The sequence below is a fragment of the Erithacus rubecula genome (assembly GCF_903797595.1).
Source record: "Erithacus rubecula genome assembly, chromosome: 16".
Lineage (NCBI taxonomy): Eukaryota > Metazoa > Chordata > Aves > Passeriformes > Muscicapidae > Erithacus > Erithacus rubecula.
Genome location: NC_136668.1, coordinates 3,356,191 through 3,374,446, shown reverse-complemented (window position 1 = coordinate 3,374,446; position 18,256 = coordinate 3,356,191). Strand labels below are relative to the sequence as shown.

At 36.7% G+C, this 18,256-nt stretch overlaps 1 protein-coding gene across 3 annotated transcripts in view; it reads right to left on the bottom strand.

Moving 5' to 3' along the window:
* GABRG2 (gamma-aminobutyric acid type A receptor subunit gamma2) overlaps positions 1-18,256 on the bottom strand; it is a gene marked incomplete at its 5' end in the record, with an annotated part of 63,630 nt that overhangs the window by 19,692 nt on the left and 25,682 nt on the right. For all 3 annotated transcript variants that reach the window (XM_079320136.1, XM_079320135.1, XM_079320134.1), the window contains 3 exons: positions 14,419-14,556; positions 15,245-15,327; positions 17,766-17,986. In XM_079320136.1, the coding sequence (XP_079176262.1) occupies positions 14,419-14,556; positions 15,245-15,327; positions 17,766-17,986 (442 nt within the window). The remainder of the gene's footprint in view (positions 1-14,418; positions 14,557-15,244; positions 15,328-17,765; positions 17,987-18,256) is intronic.

Genomic DNA, 18,256 nt, shown 5'->3' with positions numbered 1-18,256 from the left:
GAAGCAATACCTTCTTTCTCAGTCACTGCCTGCCTCCTTTGTGAGCAGGACGTGCTGCCTCTCCCAGGTGCATTCACTCCCACATGAGCTGTGCTTTTCTCCTGCTGGATGTGCAAAAGGCTACACAGGAGGAGGCTGCTCCCATTAATGGGCATAACTCAAGAAGGCTTGTAGGATTTAGAGCTGTAGATACATTTTTCCATGAACTGGACTTAATAAAAGGAATACAAATGTTATGTACTTATGTATACTACAGAAATAAATTATGTGCTACATATATTACATACAGCCATACACACATGACTTCTGCTCTTAAAATACCACAAATCCTACAGACAAAAGCTCAGAATGAAAGGAAAATATTTTTCTTAGGATCAGTTGGATCTGTGTTTAGGTTGACTTGTTTGAAATTTACTCATTTATAGCCAACATTTTTGTAAGCATCTAAAATCTGTTAAAACTGTACTTTAAAACCGTAACATATAAAGAGATTACCAAACTCCCTGGAAGAGTTCACATCTGTAGCTATTAAAAAAATATCATTCTTATTGTTGGTCTTTAGAACTACTTAGAACAATTTTTGATAAAAATACAATAAATGTATTTTTTCATTTGAGGCATTCTTCTAGAAGAGACTATTGTGGACTAGTATTTGAGAGGTAAACAATTTTTTTCCTGCTATCAGTTTGCCTGAGGACAAGGCCTGCTCTGTGTGCAGACTCCAAATTGTTTCTGGTTTATTAAGCATTTTGTCTTGCAGAAGCCAGGTGCAAACCTTCAGCAATGTGCAAATTAATCTTGTTCACAATCACAGGTAGCAGCAGTAACATCACTGACAAGGGTAGTGTTGCAAAATTGTCTAAGGTGAGGAAATGAAATGGGAAAAAAAACTAGTTCAAATAGAACAGTTACTGAAATGGAAAAAACCCTAACTCAAATAAAACAGTTACTTATACACTAAAAAAGGAGATGGCAAATGTGTATGGGTATGTTTTTAACCTCTTGAGCTTTTTAGGAGGATATTACTGACATCAGGTTGAAAGTAAAAGTGTTGAAGAAAACAAAAAGCCTTTAAAACCATGATCTCTTTAGCTACTAGAAGGGGGAAATAAAGGATTTCTGAAAGCAGAGAAGAAATAGACACTGAAGCAAAAGGAACTAGGTTATTATAAAAATAGTAAATAAGTGTAGAGTTTAAGAAACATAAAAGGTGTTCAAGAAACTAAAAAAGAAACTATGAAAAATGGCAAACAATGAGAAGATCTAAAAGTACACTTAATATCAAGAGCAAGGGCACAGGCCTGCATGCAACAGGCCTGAAGGGAGGAGCAGAGATAAAGAGGATGCTTGGTTTGAAGATCATCTCTCAAAAGAGACAGCTAGGAATCCTGAATAATTTATACCCAGTACTGCCATTTGAAGTCAAACAGATCAAGCTTAGGACATGAAAAATATCTCTAAAGACTACAGATAAGCATCTTGAAGCTTCAGTTATCAGCTTCACAGGTACAGGTAGAGCTTCTAGGCATTTGTAATCACCGTAGTCCAAATCCTACAAGGTATTTAAATGGCTCCCTCTTTTCAAGAGGAGACCTTTGAAAAACTATTTATTTCTGAAATGGACATAACCAGGATAAAAATTCACAGCTACTACAAAACAGGCTCCCATGGGAGTCCCTGTTCCATGTCTCAGTGTGTATTGCCATCACACTGTATGTTTTCAGGCCTGAAAGTGCAACTTCTTAAAAGTGAGGATACAACAATGTGAATCCCAAGGGTAATATCATTTTAGGATTTTTTTTTGCTTTAACATTTGAAAGCTTTTAAAAATGAACTGGCAATTCTGGATCCAGAGCACTGTGTCATACAGAGAGGGATGCATTGGGAGTCCCACAGGTGGGAGAGCTGTGGATCGAGCTGTACCATGTAGGCTGGGTACACCCTGCATGTCACAATGGAATGTGACTTCACTGGAAGATCTCTGTGGGATCTCCTATATTATTTTTTTTTTTTGACATTTGAGTTCTGTGTTTGTAAAAGAGAAGTAAGGGTGCAAACAAGTGACAGGCATCAGAAAAGATTGATATGCTCAAAAGAGACTTTCAAAGTGTTTTGCATTTATCTTTCTAAGAGGTTACCAGACATCAGGGTGACAGGTTGGATGCAGAAATAACCCAATAGTCATTCACTCTCTGGGACAATCATGCTATCACCTCAGATGCCAAAAAGAGAGAAGGCTACTCAAAGCCCAAGCGGGAAAGCAATAAAATTGCAGACATCAACTCCTCCCACCTAACAAGATATTTGCTTTGAAGGGGCTCATGAGTTTCCAGGAAGGGATGTAGGTATGGAAATGCTATCCATTCCTTCAGGAGACCAAGACTGCCACCAGGCAAATGCAGCACTACTCCTCCCTGGTGCCATGCAGGGTCAGCTCCTGGCTTAGCCCTGCTGGCCACATTCCCCAGGCAGCACTTTGCTGCTCATGTGCAAATACTGCAGCTATGACAGAGTAGCCAAAAGAGCATTTAAAATACTGCTTTACTCTCTTTCACTCTATGAACTCATAGGCTTAATTTTAAACACAACTTTCAGGTTTTAATGTGTCAATGATAGTGATGTTTTTCCCAGCAGCTCACAGGAAGATCAATTTTAAATATTTTTATAATTTCTACAAGTTCAAAAGAAGATGATTTGTTGCAGCTGGCAAGATAGACACAGCTGGCACCATCACCAGCCCCTTATTAAAACCTTTTTATGCCTTCTCTCAGTGGACTTCTCACACAGCTCCACTGGTTCTTCTGCATGACTGGCTAAGCCCAGCTGCCTCACCTGCCTGTGCCCCACACAACATCATCTTCCCTTCTCTGTGCCTTGCACAGCTGCAGGTCCCTTCCTCCCCACAGCACAGCCAGCAGACTCCATCCCAAACTCCAGCTGCTGGCCAGCTAACCCACCCTTTTATAACACCATCTTCATTGGACAGAAAGGCTGTTTCCACTCCTCAGTAATCACTACAGCTATAATTCATTTAGGAAAATTGCCTTCTGCACTATCCTTACAAACCATCCTCCTACAATCACTGATGGCAGTTTTTGAAAAATACATGTTTTATTGATGTAGTTTCCTCCTAACATCTCTATGAGAGCACATTTTAAAGCCAACTGAATGTTGGAAAACATGAATACAAGTGTAAACAATGTTCTTCAAGTAGCTCTGAACACAAAAAAAAAATTTGTTTGTTGTTCATTTCTATTTCCTTGATCTAGAAACCTTGATTGTGGAATTCAATTCTGCTATCATAAGAATTTTATCTCAGAGAAAAAGTGTTTGTATCTCCCAAGTTAACATTTTGAGAGGAAATGGATTAAATGTCATAAAATTAATACTCTTCATTGCCCTTTTCTGAAAAGGTACTTTTTCCTTTAAATTGATTTTTATATTGTATTGTAAGTTGGTTTTTTTCTTGGACCTCTGCAGCACTGTGTTCAGATAGGCATACTAATGATTATCATACACTTCTTTTTGATTTTAGCTTTTTACTTTTTGCACTATTCTCTAATAACAAATTCTTTTGATTAAACTTTTTACTTTTCTTGTCACCAGAGGTAAATTTTTTTTCTCTTAAAATGGAAGGATATCCAAAGGTTTTCCTATGCCTATACTTGAAAGTATGCTAGCCTTTCTCTAAATATGGTCATAGAGTTATTGAAATAATCCTTGTTTTTCAAAATAATATTGGAAGAAAATTAATTTTCTTCATATTCAATAATATTTTTGCTTCCCCCAGAATTTAATAATATAATAGAATTACTCAAGGCTTAGCACTAGAGCAAACTGGAGTGGCAGTATGCTCTCATGAATGCCCTGGTTATTGCTCTTGCATTTGTTAACCAAAGCCAACATCTGCAGTTAGAAAATCCTGCTGTTTCACCTTAGGATTCTGCAGCAGGGACAATGTACTAGCTCTGTTTCCAACCAGAGAGCAACAGATTTGCTACTGTAAGATAAAGGAAATTCTGATGAACTACAAGGATGGTTGGAAGCATTCAAACCTGTTTTCTTCTGGTTTTGCATAAGTATTACAGGGCAGCAGCAGAAGAATATCAAATCAATGCTTAGTCTTTGTTGACTGTGTGTTTCTGTATTTTGCATAAGTAGAGGAGGAGTGTTAAGGTCAAATAGTTATTGCTCTCTGTAATTTGAATGGTCAACAATCAACAAGAGCACATTATTTGCCTTAGTCAAAACTTTTCATAATTTTCTCAATTCTTGGAACAACAGACAAGAAAGAAAAAATAGCAATTACTGGCTAGTTTCATAAACATTTCTAGTCTCTAGCATTAAGACACACAAAGGGTGTTGTGGCACTTTACACATTAAATCTTGAAAAATATTTTCAAATTCTCCTATGTAGGGCATGGTACAAGAAAGTATTATTACATAAATTTCATCCTGCAGCTCTTTAGCCTTAATTATGCAATCTTCTTGAGAGTAGCAAAGAACTCACTTAATAGACTGTATCACTTTTTGAGATAAGTGGCTTATTTTTAGCATCTGTAATGTACATTGAAATGAGGGCAATTATGCCTTGTTTCAAAAGGCAATGTGAAAACACACTATTTACAATTCAGAATTTGTTTGAACAATGCAAAATGAGGGAGTTAATGTTTGAGAAATATACAATGATGGTGACAGCTATTTGAACATTATGACCATGCTTAGTGTTAGGCTATATTATGCTAGAGTACATATTCCTCTGGGAGAATGTGTTGTCAGCATTGCAGGATGGGATTTGGAATTGTAGGTAGCAACTATCTAAAAACATAAGTAAAATATTTTGTGATCATAAGTTGCAGCAGAGTGCTTCAGTAGTTTGTACATCATGTACACCTTTTCATCCAACACCCCAGTGTCTTTTCTTTTTGCTTCTCCCATTTTATTCAATAAAAATAATTAAGAATTAAGCTTGCTGTGAAGGTCACTTCAAAGTTAGTGATGTTAATTTAGTTTTATTTCCTCTTTACATGTATTTTTTAACATATGGCTGGGTTTGAGTATTATTAGCTGCCATAGATGCTGCTTGGCTCTTTTTACATGTGACACAGCCTTATTGTCTTATTTCCAACCAGCCTTTCAATTATATCTATTCAAATACAGTGACAACAGCAAAACAGCATCTTAGATAAGTAGGTTACTAAAAATGCAATGTAATGACAGGGGTTAGAGAAACTAGAAACTACACTTGAAAAATGAAGGGATTTAACTGTGTAAGAACAGCCTTAGAGGAATATGTTTATTATTTAGGACATATATGTGCCTCAGGCAAAATTAAACCTATTTCAAATGAACTATCCCTACTCTATACACATTATGAACAGTAAGATGTCCTCATCTTCCAGCATCTTAATGAATTAATTTTTCTCCACTGAGAAAGGAGGAAGATGGTGAATAATAAAATAAGGCCAAGGGAATTCTCTTATAATCATTGTACTGCAACGTTTTTTGACATAAAAAGGGTCTGGAAGTGAAACCTCAGTACAGAAATTGACAGTCAGTCCTCCACTGCTCAGTTTGTAGGCTGCAGAGATTATAGATGAAAGGATGAAGAGATGCAGATGAAAGGATTAAGTACTCAGGAACCTTCCAGTTTTTCACAGGATTGCTTTAACTTTAGTTATTTGAACAGTGCACTAAAAGAATATTTATTTATGGCAGTGATTTAAACATGCTTATTACCTATTGTAAAAATGCTTAATATTCAGATTTATTTAAATTTTAAAGCAATTGTGACTATACATTGTTCTTCCACTACTACATTACCTGGTCTGATCCTTTTGGACCAAAGATTTCTCCCTGCAATTCATTATAATTCAATCTAGCTGCTACTGGCAAGAATGACATTACAATGATTTTCTCTTGAGATGTTTCTGAAAGTCACTCAGTGGTTGGAGCAGGATGACTTCATTGCCAAACAGGAATTATAGAAGAGAGTTGGGATAATATGCTTTGTCTCAATGAGTCACCACTACTTATGAAATATATTCATAGGGGCATAGCAAGAATTTTTATCTTACTTATGTTCAGGAAGTGTTTCAAAATATAGACTCACCCTCTTAACTTGCTGATTTTATCATAAAATTAAAACCCATCAATTTTTTTTCTTTCCTTTTAGTAATTCAAATAATCTAAAAGATCTAATTATTTTCTTGCTATTAAATGAACAAATATTATTTAAAGGCAGTGTTCTATCATATCTACACAACTATATTTAATGCAAAATCAATCTTGCTTGTATCATCTGTGTTCTGGTAATTACCTAGCAATAAGTTCAGTGAAAATGCTTGTAAGATCCCACATTATCCCTTGTTCTCTGGTTACTTGTATATTACAAGTATATTACTTGTATACAATTCTTTTTATCCTGATCCGATGTTTCTGAAGCTGTTTCAGCTCCAGCAAACCATGCTTTCAGATATGGAAAATCTTACAAAAGAAAGACTCAAAAAAAACCCCTTGACACTCAAGAATCTTTGTTCAGTTGGGGAGTCATTTACAAGGAGGATTTCAGGCCTCAATAACACTTTTCCTCAGTGACAGTCATGATTTTGTTTGGCTAAGGTGAGTTAGTTGGCATAGGAAAAACTGAGTGGAAAAAAAAGGCTGAATTAATATCACTGGAATTTGAAGAAAGTCTTCAACCTCTCACAAAAGATATAAAGTAATCACCAAAGAGCCTTTCAACTTTTTATATGATTAGGTAGAAGCAGGTGGATTTGAATGCCTAAACCTGAATCTCTATAGATACAAATCTGAACAGAAAAGTCAGATTCTCTCGGTCTGTGAGAATTTTAAACATATCAATTCCCCAGGATTAGTGTTCATTTTTTTCCTGCCTATTAAACCAAAAGGATCTAACCCATCACTGTGAAAGAGGTTTCAAAGTGAAGGAGTCTGTGCTCTGCTGTGGGAGTCAGCCTGCTCTGTATTCCAGGTCAGGCAACCATTAAAGAAGACCTGTACCCCAACTGACACCTTTGGAGGCATTTGTTGAGTTGTGGTGATCCCAGAAGGGAAAGTCCCAAGCAGTTATGGGATTGCCCATGTTAATGCCTCATACATATTCCCAACCCTCCTTTTCCAGCTGATCATCACCATTCCCAGTCCCTAGAATGTTCTCCCTTCCTTTATCCCATTGCCCCAGCTGATGCAGTCCCACCAGCCACCCCCACTGCACCCTGCCTTCCCTTACCCCACCTCTGCACCACTTTCCCCTGGACCCACTGCACCCAAACCCCAACTCCCCCCCTCCCCTGCCCCACATTTACACCCTGGACCTCCCTGCACCTTGGCCTTTGACCACCAACTCCTACAAAGACCTTGTCCCCTTGGTTAGTGTGCTCAGATTTTTGGGCCTCATCCCACATTTACTTTCACTCTTATTAAAGTGTTTTATGTTGCTAAGTCATGGTCATCACACTGCTCTTCTTTTATTTTCCCCACGATTGCCCTGATATGAGAAGAACTCCAAAAGTATTTTCAGGGACCACCCTCACCCCTGACACCCTGGGTGTTTTTGCCCTAACTCCACGGGGTGATGTCCCTGCAGTGCAGTCGTGGCTCCAAGGCTGCTGCTGAGGCTGGGTGTCCCTCCCTGCTCCCATCCAGATCCTTCCAAGGAGTCCAACAGTAGGGTGATGGGAATGTGTGTGCAACCACCCTGCCACAGAAACTGGCAAGGTAATTTTATTATGGTCTTACCTGAACACAGAACTGAAACCAGGCAAATCCTGGCTATTAATTATCTGTCTTGCTTGGACCCACAGGCTTTTTGGTTTAATATGTGTTAAATTCCATGGCCTGTGCTGTTAAGATCACCTTGATTTTCCTATTGCTCTGCTGCCACAGGATGGGTCCATAGTGATTTAAAGATGAGCTAGAGAGCAAAGCATGAACAGAGAGGTGTTTGAACAAATAAAGAAGTGTGAAGGCAACTGTGTAGATTTTTAGCCAGGGGTTGAAATAGCCCAGAAGAGACTCAAATGTATGTGCCCTGAGTCCTTCCCAGCCATTCCAGGTCAGGCTCTGTCCTGTCCTCTCTTCATTGTCTGGTGTCCTGGAAGCCTTTGCTTTGTCCCTGTATTCTTGTCTGTCTCTACAGGGATTGTATAGGGATAAATGGTACTAAAGAGTTCTGATTTTGCAGTTCTAAAAAAGATCTTGGGAGTCTGCATGACAGGGAGGATTCAAAATGCCTGTTTACTGAATTAGTTGTTTATTTAAACACGTAAATTTTTATGGATATTATTTGCCACACAACTAACCAATTGAAAAAAAATGTACAATATGCAAAAGGTAGGGAAGTAATTGAATTGTACTTCACTTTTGCTCTTTGAAGATACGATCCTGAAATGTAGGTTATTTTCAGTGAACCAATTATTCAAGTTAAACTTTAGTAAATATTCATTCATTAATATGGTTTGATACATGACTGACCAGGAGGAATATGTGGATTATTTTAGGAAAAAATTGTTGCTCATATTTTAGAAATATCTCTGATCCATTATTCTCCAAAAGAATATATAAGTGTAGCTACCTTACACTATTTTTTGTGCCATAAGAGCAATATCAATCTGTTGTAAGCTGCCACCATAGCTGAATTCCTGCTCACAGAAAGTGTCTATAACCCTTTTCCACGGTATTATATGAAAGTCAGATAATTCAGCTCCTCTTGTGTTTTCTTTCAAATGATGATATTTGGATGCAGTAATGTGGTGGTTCATGCCAGTTGAAATAAGTGAGGATTTTAATAAAGAAAAAGCATTTATAATCAGAAATAATCCCTGTTGACTCTCTTACTAGGATAGCTGGCTATTCATAATGGAATTAAAATCTTAAGGTGTTGTTATTAAGGTGTTTTGAGGTTATCTTAAGGATATTGATTTAGAATTGAGGATTTCTATTAAGGCAGTAAACATAAAAATAGATCTTTCAGTCTTGTGTCTGCCTTCTTCTTTAAATGTTTCACTGTCCTACAGAGACAGTATTCTTTTAGCAAGCATGTTTAAGGAAATAATTTAATATAGCTCTTTCAAAAATAAGGATATTGAGATAAATATCTTCCCATACCATAAAGAGAACAATAACAACACACAACACTTTAATAGTCATCTGTCTTTCAGCTTACAACATTTGCTCCTCTGTAAAGTGGAAACAAATGTGTTTAAATTCTGCCAAAAGCAAGATGCAGCTGGTAGTGCCTTGTTCCCATTCACTAGATCAAAATCTTTAGATAGAAAATGTTTTGTGTTCTCAGATGGATCTCCCTGGCAGGGCCATATGCTATACTGAACCCATCCTAGAACCTGAGGCTGTGTGTGGGGCTGGCAGGGATTTCTAGGTGCAGTGGCAATCCACTTGTGCCCATTTTTAATGTCAGGACTGTTTTCCAATACAGATCTACAAATCTGATTTGCAGCTGTCATATTTTGCCTTAATGAAGAAGCAGAAGAAGACTCCTGGGGTTTTTTGAGCATTATGAAACCTCTGGAGACTGCATATCTGCCAACTGTTCAATTCATTAGGGTATGATATTGAAATAAAGTATAAGAGCCTGAAAATACATTCTCTCCTACAAAATAATAGTCCTGGCTGTATTTTCCTGATAGAACAGAAACCAGATCCAGATTTACTTATGTGATTTAATGGAAGTATAGCAAGATGAATGTTTAATTACCACTTTGTTTATCAATTATGAGCAATGCAGTCTCTATTGCATATCTCTGATTAGCTCTCTAAAACATAGAAAAGGAAGAAAATAGAAAGTATTTATAAATGGTGCCTGACCAGTCTTGCTGCTCCTGTGCAGCTTGTCGAATTGCTATTTATTAATCTTGTAATGCCTTTGTATCTACTTAAAAATTCAGGACAGGCTCTGTAAATAATCAGTAGACAATGTCTGGTCTAAGAAAAGGAACTACCCAGTCATAGAAATGAACTGGGAATACCAGAAAATCCATCTGTCCTGAATAATTACACATTCACAAACTGTTTTGCATAGTACAATATTTTCTATGTTCAAAACAACTGGAATAGTGAGTAGAAGTGCAATTTATCTAGGAGCTGTATGAAATTCATGGAAGCCTATTGATAGAAAGTATTTCAAGATTTAAGCTACTCCTTTCATCTAACTCTGTGATATGATTTCATAAACTCTCTGATTTTATTTTCCTAAATACTCTCTATCAATGTTGATCATTGTTATGGTTTAAAAACAGCATAGATGTTTTTACTCCTTTGATCATCAATAATATTTTCTTCCAGACTTGTTCCTTATTTCCAAATATTTCTATAAGTCATGTTTTCTAAACACTTTTCTTGTTATATTCCCCTGCACTACCCTGTCTTTCTCAAAACATTGCACTTAAAAGTGAGTTTTTTATTAATCAAGCAGAATGCAGCAACCATTTGACATAAATTTTTCATAGAGCAGCACAGTGAATATTTCTCCCAGGTTTACACACAGTGTTGAGTAATACATCCCAGAGGCAGCTTTTTGCAATAATATCATGTTCTATGTCCTTGGTGGACTACTACAGTCCCTCAATTTTTTTTTTGCAAAACTACTGATATTTTTATATTTGTGCAGCTGATTATTTCCTTCCGACAATCTTTCCCTCTTGAATTACCTAATTACAAATTTTGAAATATCCTGTTTTCCTGTTCCCAAAGTGCAACATGTCCTTCCTGATATAATCCATGTGTGCATTATATTTTGCAAATCTTATACTTCTGTATCACTTGTTGCTTTCTTTGTAAGTACTACTGGTATCAGCATGCATCCAAATTTTGCAAGTTGGTGAATCTTTGTTCTCAAGACCTTTACAACAGTTTATCCCATTTTTATTGGAGAATCTCATTGCCATTCAGTGGAAGGGGCCTTACACTGTGAGTAAAAAGGTCACACACAAGAAATGGTAGTTTTTTAATAAGATATGCACTCTGAGCAGTTATTATTGACATACATCAAGAATACAAAATATCTTAAACCCATCTTAGTTTCTAATTGTGTGAATTCAACTGTAATAGTTTATTTAATTCAGATAATAATAAGTCTCAACATGTACTCTATGGGAAATAATCTAAACTAAACCAATGCTGGTTACACAAGGTAGATTTTAGTGAAAAAGCAAAAAATCTATGCAGGTAATGAATATTGACTCTTTAGTTATTTTAATAAAATGTCCATGGACAGAAGGGTTAACTTTTTTTAAGAGTCCTCACTATTACTGGATGGTGGATTCCATTTGCTACATTATTTCTTACTGCTTAGTCAGTGACTTAGGAAGAAAATTGGGGGAAGTTGCATGTAAATGCTCAGTTTGGAGAGAAACAAGCTGGTTAATTCAGGATGACTTACTTCAGACAAGAGAAATGGTTTGTAACATTCCAGCTGGTTTTTTCAGCTGTTACTGGGATTTGCTGGGATTTGCTAGCTAAGGGACAGAATTCTGACATATGGCCCTTTGAGTTAATCTTGTATTCCTGCAGTGTGTGCAAAGGAAGAGCAGTATATAAATGTATTTATCTCAGCATGGCCCTCAGGTCTTGGGAAGCCTACACTGAAACAAGCCTTGTGCTTCTCTGCCCATGACCCAGCCCACAGCTCAAAGGTTCAGCTTTGACATGACAGAGTAGTGGAGTCCAATGGCCAATCTCAGCCATCCTGGTTCCTTCTCCAGACATAAAGCAAGCATAGCCCTCAGGGGTGAGAAGGTGTTGGTTGATGGGAGGTACAAAGATAGAAACAATAATTTGTTTTGAAATTGAGTAAATAAAGACATTTGAAACTTAATCCCAGTTTCAAATGCCTTAACACTAGCCCCAAGATCCTGTTGCTCTCTAATTGTTCAATTTTTTTGTATTTTCTAACACCCCTTCTTGTGCTCTGGTTTCTCTGGAGTTTTTTTCACCCAAATTTAACTTTAGGAAAGATTTTGTGGGAGTGTAGCCCTCTTCCCAAGATCTCATTTACTTTCCATTGCCTCTTCCACTGTACCTCAGATTCTATCCCTACCACAGCATTGGCATTAGTTTGTACTGAAATTCTGCGTTGGAAAGTAATGGCATAAAGCATCAAGATTATTTTAGCTGTATGGGTACTCAAACATTTAACCAGGATACTCAGGCTCCACCTAGGTTGCTAATAAACTTGGAATCCTTTTTATCTTTACTGTTCATGAAACCATTGAAAATATGCACATGCTAAGAGTGTAATTACAGGTAGAGTGTGGGTCTGGCTGAGGAATACTGGATTAATGTAGTTGCCAGCATGCTAATAAGACCCTTTAGCCTCTCCTGGCTTTAAGAAAACACCTGTAGGAAATAGACCAGATTCATGTCAACTGCTATGTTGTTGGTTTTTCCCCCCAATTAGTTAGATGCCATACATAGATCAAAATAAAATCTACTTTCGTATACCTGTGGTTATAAAAACAAGAGGAGTAAGGAAAATAAAACACAGGGTAACTGCAGCAGAAGAAATATATATACAGGATATTTTTCCAAATTTTTATACACAGCAAACCTGTGAAAGCAGCAGCAGCAGGCTGAGTAGGTTTCATGTGTTTTTTGACTTACGAATTGAGTGATGACTTTTCACTGCTTTAAAGTGCATGCTAGCTGCTAATTATTTTAATGCAAATAAAATTGACTGGATTGTGTCATCATATAAAAACTATGGATGCTAAATTATGGGAGTACTCCAGGTGACTACTAAAAGCTTGAATGAATATAAACTGAAAAAAGAAATGTTTTCTTTGCATGAGAAAAAAGAGCAAAAACATCCCTGTGTTTTACTGTTTATTTGCCAGTATGCACCTTGTTCACATTAGCAGAACATTAGAGAATGCTTTTGAGTCACCAGGGCTCTCAATCAGGGTGTAGGAAGTTTGTAGCATGTTAAGATTTCATTATTTTCTATCTCTGGTCAAAAATAAAAAGGGTTGACTAGAGAATGGCTCAAGCAGAAAATTAAAGAAAACAGCAAATAGAAGAAACTCAAATTAAGGTGAAATATAGCTAGTTTTCAACGTGGGCAGGATGAGACTGGAAGCACATTCTGGTGCCACCCTGCATTTGTGCTGTCTGAGGGGAGATGTATTCACTGCTGTTTATATTTTTGCTTTGAGAGCCCTGGGTATTGGCAGCTGTGCCTTGCAAACATGCAGTTCTCATGTCCTCTTTTGCACCTTTATGTTTGTTTTCCTGAGAAAATGAAATAAGTTAAATGCTTTCTTCAATAGTTGACTTGACTTGGCTAAAATGGCAAAAGGCTCCATGAGGCACACATTGCTCCATTCTGGCTTTGCCCTGCTCATGAGAGTAAACACTTCATTGATACTTAATGTCCAGTGACTCAGGAGTTGGAATTTGAATTAATTCTCCATCTCTTTGCTTGTTCTCCTGTGTAATGTACAGCAGGCCTCTCTCAACTCTGATGCATCTCACTTTCCTTTTTTGAATATAACAGCAATTCTAGACTTTTAAAAATAAAATGGGTGGGGGGCTTTCTGAAGTCAGAATAAACACAGATGCCTGAATTTAAATTAAGATATTTGCCAGAACTATAAAGTTAGGTAAAAATTGGAAGCAGCCTAATAAAACCCCAGCCTGCTTACATTTCATTGTTCTTTTTGAAAATAAGAAATAAAAGACAAGAGATATCATGCATGTACAAGAATATTAGTATGCAGTTCCTCTTTACATCCCTCCTCATAGTCACTGGTTTTATTTCCACTGAGAAATAAAACAATATATGTGTATAAAAATATAATTTTTGTTTAGTTAGCAGGATTAAAAATGCATTTTTATTAAGCACTGAGTACTTCTGCTTCCTCATTTATCATTCTAAATTCCATTGCTTGTTTCCAAGGAGATAGAAATACGAAGGGAAGCCATCTGAGACTGATTTGTAAGGCTGCTCTCTTTAGTGAGAGTTGAATGTGCCTTATTTTAAGGAACAAAATAAACTTGGAGCCCCTGTAGTAAAGAGGTTGGGACTCTGAGTTTCATTTCTGTGCAGGCTTACTTTCAGTGTCTGGTAGTGGGATTGTAAAATGTTCAGTGCAGTGTTAGATCATTCTCTAGTGGCTCAGTTCTTTTGTTTTCTGCACTGAAGCACTGCAAGTCCCCTTTATAGTAGTGGCTTTCTCCTGACAGTCAGAGGTTTTTTTGGAGGACAAGAATGAACAGTAGACAATGATGAGTTTTTCTGCCCCTGGGGAGTTCAGAAATGCCAAAGCTGCCATTGCTCAGCGCGCTGTAAATGCAAAGTTCCAATCAGAGATACCTTCCTTGGTTTAGTTCTGTTAGTAAAATCCCAACTGAACCTGGAGGAGAACCCTTCAGTTGTCTTACCTGAAGTAGTCTTCACCACCTCAGTTGTGTTTCTGAGTCCTGTGAAGGCGAACTGGTAGAGCCTCCAGGAGCGGGTGTCCCCCACCTCCACCGAGCTGCGCTTCCACTGGTAAATGATCTCCTCCCTGGGGTACCCATCTTATGGCATGGAAAATACAGAATGCTTGTTTCAGACACACTGCTAGGGTGCTTTGGGGAGCAAAAATACTACTGCCTATTTCTGGAAAAAACTGGAGAAGCATATGGCAAGTAAATTATAGATATGTTTATCTCAAGTTACTTACTACTGCCCTTTATTTAATGTTGGATTCTATTATAAATTATAATAAAAATTTAAATAAATTTTTCAAAAATAGGTTTTCCACTTCTGTTGACCTAATAGGATGCAATTTTGCCCACCCTCCAGACCCATCTGCAGCTGGACCAGGAATTCACACCTTTATTTAACCTCAAAATGTCAAACTCTTGACTCCAACTAGCACAAGAGTAAAACACCCTTGCATAGAGAGAACATAGAAGACCAGGACACCTTGATGCTGAAAGTAAAAGTTTCCTGATTTTTGGTCAGATATAAGCATAAATTTATCACATAGGGTCCAGATATTTCAGATATTTTTCTTTTTTTTTTTTAATTAGCAGTCCTTAATGATATTTGTGAACATATATGATACACATGGTGAAAAAAAATCAAAATAAAAGAAAAAAACAATGGGATATGTCTAATTAAGAACATAACCTTCACTGACTCTAAGTATGGAAAAATAAATTTATAATAAGAAGTTCAGTGTGGGTCAAAAAAAGGAATCTTTGTAAGTATGTTACTTACAGCTTGAAAATTCCAGTGGGCAGGAATGGACATCCATTGGGAAGTTGTGTAACTGTAGCTGACACTCAGCATCAATTGTCAGCCTGAGAAGAAAAAAGATCAGTATATAGGAAATATGCTTGAGAAGTTTGTCCTGAAAACAAAGCAAGATTCCTACCTATATTTTTTTTTTTTTTATATGTATATATATATATATATATATATATATATATCTTTTTAGGTTCATAGACCCTGATCATCTATTTTCTGGACTCTGTAATGGAACAAGGTATTAAAGTTCTGTTCCTGTGCATCTGAAATGGCAGCATTACTCATGACTGACAAATCCATGGGTAGGTAGATATACAGGTCATCTCATGAGCAGTGACAAATCTTTGTGTCACAATATGCCTTAGTGCACTAAAAGTATTTTATGTGACAGAGATTCTATTTCAGAAATGATGGATAGGACTCCAAATTTAGGCATCTGCATCCAAGACAGCCATCTAGACTCCTTTCACAGCTAGTGCAGAGGTGCTCTGAGGATACACTTCCTCTCACTCCAAAATAAGACATGTAAATTTAATCAGAAGGAAAATGTACCAGAAGGTGTTTGTCTCCACTGATTATTAGGAGAGGCTCCATGATAACTCAGTAGCATAGGTGCTAAGCTCAGGTAAAGACATTTACTTTTAGAAATCCCAACTAAGAGGAAATGTACCCTCTGCTAAAAACTCTACCATTTTTCATTCACTCCCAGCCCAAACACGAGCTGCTGGATACTTGGACTTGGAAGAAAGGGAAGAGATGGAAAACAGAAAAGGATGGGGTAAAATGTTTGTTCCACAAGGTCTCTAGGAAAGCTGTTGGTTTCTGGTCTTTGCTGATTCTGGGATGTCTAAATGATGAGCCCTGGTTTGTCTCCAGGTTCCTGAATGAAGGTGTTATGGGCAAATGGCCCTGAGTCTCATCCTGGGGGATGCAGAGACCAGAGACCACCAAGGTAATGGAGTCCAAAGGCAACCTTTCTTCATCAGGGATCTGGGAAGAAATCTGATTTTCATCATCTTCAGAACCGCAGATATTTGATTTCCTGCTGGGTAGGGTGGTTCTTAAACCTAGGGGAGGTGACTGAGAAAAATCTACTAGTCCTTCTGGATCCCTCTTCAGGACAGAATCCCAGCTGTGTGATACTATCACATTTCATTTCTGGATTACTAGAGTTTGAATCCTTGGTGCTTGCTGTGGCTCACCAGCATAACCAAATATACAAGATACATCACTTTCTTGTAGGATAAACCAAAGATTTTGAAAAGAAAGGTTATAAAATCCAAAAGACAGTAGTGTAGCCAAGTACACATTTAATATTTAAAAAGTGGATCTAGGCTCATTTTTCTCAGACTAAGTTTGATTTGCATTGGGTTTCAATTCTGATTATTCTATTATCCCTTCTGGAGATGCAATATGCAATATATTTAAAATACCTATGAAATAAAACTCCTTTTTGTAATTCAGACTGTTGCAACATTAAAAGGTTGTCTTATCCAAAGCTTCATATCAATTAATTAAAATTATGTGTGCTTTTCTTCAAAACTTCATTTTTTGCACCAAATAAAGTAAAAGCAAAAAAATTAACCTCACAAAACACAGTTTAAAACTCAGATAATCTTATTTCTATCATCTTTGATTCTATATACTCATTTGCAAAAATGCTGTGTTTATCTATATTTTACATAAACCAGAATGTTATATCACATGCAAGAAAAAGTATAAAAAGCCTCCACAGAATTTTCACATTTAGGAAGTATCTTATCATCATTTGGAATATCATATTTGAACTGTTATATATGGAATATGCATAACTTAATTATTGTAAAGATTATTTGTCTTAAAAGAAAAACTATATAGGTAATTGAGGAACCTGGACAGGTTGAGCTTATCAAGTTCAGAACCACGAATATTTTGGTGTAATGGGGCATATCCATAGGTTTGAGTTAAATATTCAGTGCTGGGATGGCAAAACCTTATTTGCCTAAGATATTTAAGGAATAAATTGATTTCAAGGTGGAATTTCATCTGGTTAAATTGTAACCAATTCAGAATAATAGGCATTTGATATATAACTCCTTTTATACCATCTACTTAATTCAAGGATATTTCACATTTATCAGTTCAGAACAATAAAAAAGTAAAAGGGAACAAGCCAAAGACAAACAATAAAGCATACCTGAAAATGAAGACTAATTATTATAAAAATGCCTATATTAATGTTAATATGGGAAGGTGAATATTGTAGAGCAAGATAGCACAATCTGTAAGAAGAAATAAAACCTCTTATTGTGCCAATATAAAATAAATTCCATACAATTGATGTCTTCCAAATTCTAAATTCTCAACCCTTTTTAAGGGTTGTTTTCATAAATATGTAGGAAAACCCAGTATTTTCTTCCTTCAGGTTAGTGTCAAATGACCTGAATTCACATGATTTTTCTCTTTGTGGCTTTCCTTAGAAAAAAATGAAATTAAAGTCAGGTATAAATACCTCAATGTGTACAAGACTCTGCCATCATTCCAGATCCTGAGCATCCTGTTAGGAGTTGTTATCCAATGAGCATCAGCCTTCTTGGAATTTCGGAAAAACGTGTCTGGTATCCAGATCTTCCCAACCATGTTGCTGTTTAATCTGAGCACCTTTATGGTGCTGTTGAACTTCAGACGTCTGTCATACCACGTTTGGGCGAAAAATATATCAATTGTATATTCCTGTTGTGTTAACCAGAAATACTGATGAAAAGACAGCACTCAGCATTCCACATAACTCCTGATATGCTTTCCTTAATTTCATATGAAAAAACTGTGAGCTACAGAACTGATAAAACCAACCTCTTTTGGTTAAGTTTTGAGGCATGTTTTACAAAAGATTATTGTTTTAAAACAATTTATTATTTTACCATTGAGGGTAAAACTAATCGAGTGTTATGTAACTCTGTAACACCTCAGCCTGCACCTGCTCAGGTCAGGCTACAATTACTT